Source organism: Limulus polyphemus, unplaced genomic scaffold, assembly GCF_000517525.1.
Source record: "Limulus polyphemus unplaced genomic scaffold, Limulus_polyphemus-2.1.2 Scaffold4103, whole genome shotgun sequence".
Taxonomy (NCBI): Eukaryota; Metazoa; Arthropoda; class Merostomata; order Xiphosura; family Limulidae; genus Limulus; species Limulus polyphemus.
The window spans coordinates 1-10,137 of record NW_013669713.1 but is presented as its reverse complement, the minus strand read 5'-3'; the positions used below and the strand labels follow the sequence as shown (position 1 = coordinate 10,137).

The 10,137-nt window shown below is 35.9% G+C and overlaps 1 protein-coding gene across 1 annotated transcript in view; it reads left to right on the top strand.

Moving 5' to 3' along the window:
• LOC106470591 (voltage-dependent T-type calcium channel subunit alpha-1I-like) overlaps nt 1-9,532 on the top strand; it is a gene marked incomplete at its 3' end in the record, with an annotated part of 80,076 nt that extends 70,544 nt beyond the window's left edge. The window contains exons 5-10 of the mRNA XM_022399205.1: nt 3,059-3,341; nt 3,924-4,016; nt 5,808-6,312; nt 7,406-7,597; nt 8,785-9,050; nt 9,365-9,532. Of these exons, the coding sequence (XP_022254913.1) occupies nt 3,059-3,341; nt 3,924-4,016; nt 5,808-6,312; nt 7,406-7,597; nt 8,785-9,050; nt 9,365-9,532 (1,507 nt within the window). The remainder of the gene's footprint in view (nt 1-3,058; nt 3,342-3,923; nt 4,017-5,807; nt 6,313-7,405; nt 7,598-8,784; nt 9,051-9,364) is intronic.
• Nucleotides 9,533-10,137: the final 605 nt, after the last annotated feature.

Genomic DNA, 10,137 nt, shown 5'->3' with positions numbered 1-10,137 from the left:
TAGGATGGAGAGGGGGATTATAATTAGTATAGGATAGAGAGGGGAATTATAATTAGTATAGGATGGAGAGGGGGATTATAATTAATATAGGATGGAGAGGGGGATTATAATTAGTATAGGATGGAGAGGGGGATTATAATTAGTATAGGATGGAGAGGGGGATTATAATTAATATAGGATAGAGAGGGGGATTATAATTAATATAGGATGGAGAGGGGGATTATAATTAATATAGGATAGAGAGGAGATTATAATTAATATAGGATGGAGAGGGGGATTATAATTAGTATAGGATGGAGAGGGGGATTATAATTAATATAGGATAGAGAGGAGATTATAATTAATATAGGATGGAGAGGGGGATTATAATTAATATAATATGGAGAGGGGGATTATAATTAGTATAGGATGGAGAGGGGGATTATAATTAATATAGGATGAAGAGAGGATTATGTTATTAACCTGTCCACGAGAGTAATAATCCTAATATTATATTGAAACACGGATTGAAGTATCTTAGAATCCTATTATATATTGTGTTTTACCATGTCTTTTATAATCCTATTATATATTGTGTTTTACCATGTCTTTTATAATCCTATTATATATTGTGTTTTACCATGTCTTTTATAATCCTATTATATATTGTGTTTTACCATGTCTTTTATAATTCTATTATATATCGTCACCATTAGTCTGAATGTTATTAAACTATTTGTCCCAAACACTATCGTCACCATTAGTCTGAATGTTATTAAACTATTTGTCCCAAACACTATCGTCACCATTAGTCTGAATGTTATCTGAATGTTATTAAACTATTTGTCCCAAACACTCCTAATGGTGACGAGAGTGTTTGGAACAAATAGTTTAATAACATTCAGACTAATGGTGACGATAGTGTTTGGAACAAATAATTTAATAACATTCAGACTAATGGTGACGAGTGTGTTTGGAACAAATATTTTTATAACATTCAGAATAATGATGACTAGAGTGTTTTCGACGAATATCTCAAGACAAAAACACATAAAAAATCTACTTAAACACTACAATAGAATCAACAGGAACCACATACCTAAAGATATAAGAACTGTGTTTATTAATAGCATCATCAAGTACTAATTTTAACACTGAAGTTATGCGGTCTTTGAGAGACATTTTAGCACTAAGGCTGCATGTAAATGTTAAAAACAGAAATAATTATACTGAGCAAAGACGAGTGTTGTGCCCATTTTAACCCTTTCTCGATCACACATTCGATTGGTTTATTGTTTATTTGTGTGTGTTTTTTTAAGAATAGCCCTAAACTCACATATCATTGGACTGAGTGTGAAAAGTAAGGTAAACAAGAGGTTAATTACTTTCCTGATTTGTTGTTTTTATCACGCCACCTAACGGTGGATTTTCTCACACTTAGCAGAAACATCTGATCATAGTTACTCAGCAACACTGTTTCAGAAATGTCACATGCGCAATAGAGTATGTTGTCTTGTCATCAGTTTCAACTTCTAGTTTACTGTGTAGCTATGTCAGCCATAATGGATTCTGCGTGAGGCTTAGAAAGTCACGACCATAACCTAAATAATGAACTGTGTTGTCATTGTAGCATGTTTGAATAAAAGAAGGCGTGGTGATAAGTCACGTGGTTTGCTATACTTAATATACGTACTATTTTATTAGGAGCTCATGGCTAGAATGAAACTTACTTCTGGGTTTAACATTATGTTGAGAGTAAGCCCTCGTGTGGCTTCTTGTATTGACGTACTTGCCCCTAGGGTTTTACGTTGCACTGGTTACGACTTTGTATAATAACACATCCTAAATACAAGAATGATATGGCGTCGAGGATATCTAGTTCTTGGAAAAATCATAACAAGTATTAGTGCAAGGTTTGAGAGGCCATCTTCAGGTTTGTCCGCAAACTTACATACTACTTTTATCCTGTGTATGTGATGTTTTGGTCCATAATGTACACAAGGATTGAATATTCTATACGTGCCTCGACTATAAAAAAAGCCGGCCTGGTAGATTCACCAATAGAAACCAGGTACAAAAATAAACTTTTACGAGCTTGTCTCAAGAGCAGGTTTTCTTTTATGAACGAACAATTAATCTCGGTAAAATGTTGGGTAGCTTTATGAGTACGATGAAAAACTCAGTTAATTAGTATGTCGTCTTCATAAGATAATTACATGAATAATGAAGCATTATTATGTAGATATACATACTGATTTGTTCTGTATAGATTTATAACTTTTGTATATTTATTTATATATTAATATCTTCTGTACAGACTTATATACTGATCTGGCGTTGTATCAAGTGTTAGCTACTGTTGTATCAAATATTAACTGTTGTTGTATCAAATATTAACTGTTGTTCTATCAAGTGTTAACTGTTGTCGTATCAAGTGTTAGCTACTGTTGTATCAAGTGTTAGCTACTGTTGTATCAAATGTTAGCTACTGTTATATCAAGTGTTAGCTATTGTTGTTGTGTCAAGTGTTAACTGTTGTTATATCAAGTGTTAACTGTTGTCGTATCAAGTGTTAGCTACTGTTGTATCAAGTGTTAACTGTTGTCGTATCAAGTGTTAGCTACTGTTGCATCAAGTTTTAACTGTTGTTGTATCAAGTGTTAACCCAGCGTTCAATCAATACTCGTTACAATAACAAAAAAAGAACGCCATTACATGTTTCTAAGTTATATTTTAGAACAAAAATTCACGTTCTTTTACGGACGGAATTTTGATAAATATTTTTATTTTTGATCATCAAGAAAGGAAATTAGCAGGATAATCTGTTTCAGATTATTAAGGGCAGAAATCGGCATGATACTCTGTTTCTATCTCTGATTAATAAGGAATGCAGTTGTCAGAATAGTCAGATTATTAACAGTCAGGACAGTCTAGATCTGTCTCTGAGTATTTCGGACGGAAGGTGACAGGAGGTGTGTTTCTGATTATTACTGATTAAAGTTAGAATAGTCTAGGTCTGCTTCTGCTTATAAAACTGAAACTTGAATGCAGGAAGGACTTAATTAAGTCTTGTTTCTAGAAATCTCCCGGCCTATTACATGAACGATGTCACAGATCAGGATTATATCTGTAGCCTAGAAAAGGATAACGGAATGCACAAATGTCAAGATTTTCCCCACTTCTCTTATCGGGGGACCGTCTGTAATTCCACCGCTCACCCCAATAGCGACAACTCCCCCAGCAACAGCTCGTGCGTCAACTGGAACCAGTATTATCGAAATTGCCGAGCAGGCGAAAAGAATCCATTCCAGGGTGCAATATCTTTCGACAACATAGGCTTAGCTTGGGTAGCTATATTTTTGGTAAGTAATTTTAATTTTAGTTAGTGTTGGTGTTTTATATACAATATTCAGTGTCAGTTATACATAGCATTTGTGTGATTGATTATTCACGATTAGGTCAGTAGGATATTCAGTGTGGCTTAATATTTTACACGTAAAATATATGAATAATAAAAGATATAACTGATCGTTTACTTACAGCTTGTTCTGCTACAAGAATATTACACTCTTGCATAAACAAAAAGACTGAAATATAGAGACGTTCTTGATTATGATTTTGTCAAAAAACGAAATAATTTTAGTAAACTTTTCTCCAAAGCAACTTCAGTAAGCCAACCCCAGCTGTAAAGGGGAGTGTGTTCTAAGCCTTTTATTTCCCAACTATGTATTTACAAGAAATAAGTTTATGATAAAAAACTAGCTTTAAACAATAATACATAATGGCAAATCTTTAGTTTTAAACGTTCATAATTACGTAAAACTAATGTTCTTGAGGTAGATATTGGTTTGTTGACTGTTATAATGAGTGGAACCATTAGTAGTTTTCGTACGTGAGTCAGCGTAATCAAGTTTTTCATGATATAACTTCTTCGTATTCTCCAGGTAATTAGTTTGGAAGGATGGACAGACATTATGTATTACGTACAGGATGCTCATTCGTTTTGGGACTGGATTTATTACGTTCTTCTCATAGTGGTGAGTCGTAATTTAATTAATTCCAAGTTATCTAAAATATGAAAACCATCTTGTTGTATTACTAGACTAAGAGACATGCAAGGTTTATTTCTTTATTGTTTAACATAAAGCTATAGACACAACGGGCTGTCTGTGCTGTGCCCACCACGGGTATCAAAACCTAGTTTATAGCTTTATAGGCTTTCAGACTGAGCTACTGGGGAAGGGGGGGGACTATGATTATTTCAGAGTTATGTTTTTTATTTTATTTTCTAATTTCGATCCTTTGCTAGTCGCGTTGAATAAATATATTTTATAGTGGCTCAGCTTGAGGGCTTATAACGGTAAAAATGTGAAGCTCGATCCCTTCGGTGGACACAACACATATAGCCCATTGTGTAGTTTGGGAATCAAATAATTAAGTACTTATTATTTTTCTCCACATATTCCTCGGTTCTAACAATTTAAATAATAGACTCAGTAGTATCCACAACAGAAGTGAATTTCGTGACTCCAACTGTCATACCAAAGAACGATTTAATGGAAAGCTTGCTGTTCGTTTTCCCAAATGATAACTACCAAGTAATCTTCATGCAGATACACTGATCACATACTTGGATAATGGGATTCATCAGGAAATCTGGTAGCGAGAAAGAACCGTTCAATACGCTACGTCAAAGCTGAGAAATTACGTGTTTCGTGTTAAAATTAATGAATAGCTCCTGTAAATAAACATATTTCCACAATAAGTGTTCGTCAGCGTACATGATAACCTTTGTACACTTTATTTTAAAACCAGGAACTCTCTCAACAAGAGCGTCCGACATAAAGGTTGTTGATGAATTCATCTGTTACTGTCTAAAGATGTTGATGAATTCAACTGTTACTGTCTGAAGATGTTGATGAATTCAACTGTTACTGTCTGAAGATGTTGATGAATTCAACTGTTACTGTCTTAAGATGTTGATGACTTAAACTGTTACTGTCTGAAGATGTTGATGAATTCAACTGTTACTGTCTGAAGATGTTGATGACTTAAAATGTTACTGTCTGAAGATGATAAAAACATTGACATTGAAAACCACATACCAAGTATTCTTTTAATGATAGGTGATCATTAATATGTATTTAAACCACATACCAAGTATTATTTTAATGATAGGTGATCATTAATATGTATTAAACCACATACCAAGTATTATTTTAATGATAGGTGATCATTAATATGTATTAAACCACATACCAAGTATTATTTTAATGATAGGTGATCATTAATATGTATTAAACCACATACCAAGTATTCTTTTAATGGTCAGGTGATTAATACTGAATACATATGTGTATGAGTAGAGATTCTTATGCATGTCACGTGACAACTCAACGTTTCGCTTGTTGAACACAATCCCAAAGTTCCATTTGCTGATGTAGGACATTGGTAAGTTTACGAACTTACAACGCTAAAATTCCGGGTTCGGTTACCCGTGGTGGACATAGACAATAGCCCAGTGTGGATTTGCTCTAAAACAACTGAACCCTTTGCTGACTACACATAAACTGCTGTTGTTGTTTTTTTTTCGTTTCTCTGAGATTCAACATAATAGAATAAAATTATAAAGTCAGTTAGTGAAATATTTTCTGTTTATTAAAATCTGTATGTATAGAAATATCACGAGTCTATATGTGTTCCAGCTTCACAAGAGTTTTGTGTAAAAGTTAAGTCTATGTAATAAATTTACTTTTTAGATATTTGGATTCCAGTCAGAATGTTTGTTTCAGGCTAGTAACTGATCTCATGTCACTGGTTTCTTTCAGATAGGATCATTTTTCATGATCAATCTTTGTTTGGTTGTGATTGCTACCCAGTTTTCTGAGACCAAGAAGCGTGAGCTGGAACGAATGAGACAAGAGCGAGCCAGGTACCATTCCAACAGCACCCTGACAAGTGTGTCGGAACCCCTCGGGTGTTATACAGAAATGATAAGGTACCTAGCTCACTTGGGAAGACGAGCAAGACGGAGATTTGTATATTGGTACCGACGGATGCGCCGGAAACGTAGGAGGGAGGAATTTCCACGCTCGATGTGTTTAGGGAATAAACGGAGGTATCCGACCCCGAGTTCTTTAACACAGCAATACTCTCGTGAACATGTCTCAGTAATCCTTGACTCGCATGCTCACGTTCCGGAAAACTCTTCAAGTAGCAGTCCTTTTACCCCGTGTACAACCCCCCCTACGTCCCCACGTCCCCCAGTGTTGCTCAAGGTGCCGAGTGTTTCTAGTCGGGAGAGTTTTTCCTACAGTTCAGATAAAACCAAAGGTAAGAATGGAGTTTCTTGACTTTTACCAATAGAGGGTGCTGTGTGTTTCCAGATTAAACATGGTTGTTTGTACGCTCAGGGTAGTAGTTGATCTTAGTACAAAACCATAACCCAGGTAGTAGCTGATCTTAGTACAAAACCCTAACCTGGGTAGTAGCTGATCTTAGTACAAAACCCTGACCCAGGTAGTAGCTGATCTTAGTACAAAACCCTGACCCAGTTAGTAGCTGATCTTAGTATAAAACCCTAACCCGGCTAGTGGCTGATCTTAGTAAAAAAACCTGACCCGGGTTTGTAGCTTATCTTAGTACAAAACCCTGACCCAGGTAGTAGCTGATCTTAGTACAAAACCCTGACCCAGGTAGTAGCTGATCTTAGTACAGAACCCTGACCCAGGTAGTAGCTGATCTTAGTACGAAACCCTGACCCAGGTAGTAGCTGATCTTAGAACAAAACCTGACCCGGGTAGTAGCTGATCTTAGTATAAAACTTTGTTACTTTGTTACTTCTAACTATTCTCTGTAGTAACAATCATCATCAGTTAGTGACGTCATATTTCAACATAGTTACTTCTAACTATTCTCTGTAGTAACGATCATCATCAGTTACTGACGTCACATTTCAACATTGTTACTTGTAAATATTCTCTGTAGTAACGATCATCATCAGTTAGTGACGTCATATTTCAACATTGTGACTTCTAACTATTCTCTGTAGTAACAATCATCATCAGTTAGTGACGTCATATTTCAACATTGTGACTTCTAACTATTCCCTATACTAACGATCATCATCAGTTACTGACGTCATATTTCAACATTGTGACGTCTAACTATTCCCTGTACTAACGATCATCATCAGTTACTGACGTCATATTTCAACATTGTGACTTCTAACTATTCCCTGTACTAACGATTATCATCAGTTACTGACGTCATATTTCAACATTGGTACTTCTAACTATTCCCTGTACTAACGATCATCATCAGTTATTGACGTCACATTTCAACATTGTGACTTCTAACTATTCCCTGTACTAACGATCATCATCAGTTACTGACGTCACATTTGAAACTTGTATTTTTTCTCTAGGGGACCCGGCCTCACCTCTGAAGCAGTCTTCCCCGAAGAAGGTGTCTGTTCATCTCAGTTACCTGCCCTCTAGCGTCAGTGCAGACAGCCGGCTGACCTGTGCGGAACTGCTGGCTCTGAACAGCGCTCAAGGCGCTGTTTTGGCTGCTAGTAGCTTTGCCATGCAGTGTTTGTACTCATCGTTACACAAAGGTCAAACAAGAGTTGTTATTTAGTTACAAAAATATCTTGTACGTCATCAAATATAGAAACTGAACATTCGTTTTTGCTGTACCATCCGTGTTAAACAGTAACATGTAATCATATATTTGATGAGTTGCTATTGTTCTCTAGACATTGTTGGAGAAGATTCTATAAAGTTCTGGTTTTCATTGTTCTCTAGACTTAGAATATTATATAAAGTTCTGGTTTCCATTGTTCTCTAGACTTAGAATATTATATAAAGTTATGGTTTCTATTGTTCTCTAGACGTTGAATATTATATAAAGTTCTGGTTTCTATTGTTCTCTAGACGTTGAATATTATATAAAGTTCTGGTTTCCATTGTTCTCTAGACGTTAAATATTATATAAAGTTCTGGTTTCCATTGTTCTCTAGACGTTAAATATTATATAAAGTTCTGGTTTCTATTGTTCTCTAGACGTTGAATATTATATAAAGTTCTGGTTTCTATTGTTCTCTAGACTCTGAATATTATATAAAGTTCTGGTTTCTATTGTTCTCTAGACTCTGAATATTATATAAAGTTCTGGTTTCTATTGTTCTCTAGACGTTGAGGATTCTATAAACTTCTGGTTTCTATTGTTCTCTAAACGTTGAGGATTCTATAAACTTCTGGTTTCCATTGTCTGCGGACGTGCAACTGCCGTTTATTCAATTTAGTTTCATCAAGATTGTAGATATTAGATGTTATGGGCACCCACATCGTGCTCTCTCTGTGTTTATATTACAAAGTACTGTTTAACTTGAAATTAGGTTTAAGGATCTCTGTGAAGTTACATATTAAGGTTTTATAATGTACTGGTTAACTTGAAATTGGGTTTAGGGATCCCCGTGAAGTTATGGATTACGGATTTATATTGTACTGTTTAACTTGAAATTGGGTTTAGGGATCCCCGTGAAGTTATAGATTAAGGATTTATAGTGTACTTTTTATAATAAAGTTGGGTTTAGGGATCTCCGTGAAGTTACAGATTAAGGATTTATAGTTTAAGTAGCTATGTTAGTACCATGGTTTCTATAGTAGTGCTAACGCTAGTGCCGTTTTTTATATACATTTTCGATGATCGAAAGTAACACTCGTGAGTTTATTTGAAACACACGTGGCGGTTGTCACGTGGTGAGTAGCATCTTTCAAAACATTATGTGTACACCAGCAGGGATCAAGCACTATTCAGACCCAGTGCTGCTATACTTCTCGGAAGATCAGGAAAGCACTCCTAACGAAGCTGACTGGAGCGATACGGAGTCGGATAATGATGGCAAGCCGCCAGACGAACGTCAAGGTAGGCGGAAGTCCTGGTTGTGGTGGAAGCCTCACCAAGCTAAGCTGAGGTCTCTGGTCAACCATAAATACTTTCAACGTGGAATATTGACGGCAATATTGTTCAACAGCATCAGTATGGGGATCGAATATCACGACCAGGTAGGGGTTGAAAAAGAAACCAATCACAGCTGTTCGTGTTATAGTAGTTCACAACTGAACCTATCAAACTTTAACTGTTGATATTGTAACAATTTAAAGAACCAATAATAGTTAATCTATTTTTATTATTTAAGATTGCAGAGAACCAATCACAGCTAAGCTATTGACGTACAATTAAACACATAACAATTAATCTATAAACATTATAATGACGTAGGTGACTAATGGATAGGATCTTTTCCTTCACAAGTATGTAATGAACCATGAACTTTATGTGTGTGTATTTGTGCTAAAAATATGATTTTTCTTCCTAGCCAGAAGAACTGACCCATGCTGTAGAGGTCAGTAATGTCGTTTTCACGTGTATATTTGGTGTGGAAATGATCCTTAAAATAATGGCAGAAGGACTCTTTGGATACATAAGTAATGGCTTCAACATGTTTGATGGAATCATCGTTATCATAAGGTGTGTTCTACTTATAGTGAGCTGTCTGCTGTGTCCATAGTGAGTGTCTGCTGTGTCCATAGTGAGCTGTCTGCTGTGTCCATAGTGAGCTGTCTGTGAGCTGTCTGCTGTGTCCATAGTGAGGTGTCTGTTGTGTCCATAGTGAGCTGTCTGCTGTGTCCATAGTGATCTATCTGCTGTGTCCATAGTGAGCTGTCTGCTGTGTCCATAGTGAGTTGTCTGCTGTGTCCACTGCGGGAAATCAAACTCTGGATTTTAGCGTTGTGAGTCCCTAGACTTATCGTTGTCTTATCTCAGTTTCAACGATTGTGGCAGATTTAGTAATGAGAACTATAGACATCAAAACCTTTAGTATCACTCACATACATAAACAAAATGAATCACTTTAAGTAGAACACACCTTATGATGTATATGTACGAATAACGTTAAGTAGAACACACCTTATGATGTATATGTATGAATCACGTTAAGTAGAACACACCTTATGATGTATATGTGTGAATCACGTTGGAAACAGCAGACAGCTCACTATGGAAACAGCAGACAGCTGGAACTGCTGTACCACAGAATTGTTGGTAATACTATACGTTGTATTGAAACTGCTGTACCACGGAATTGTT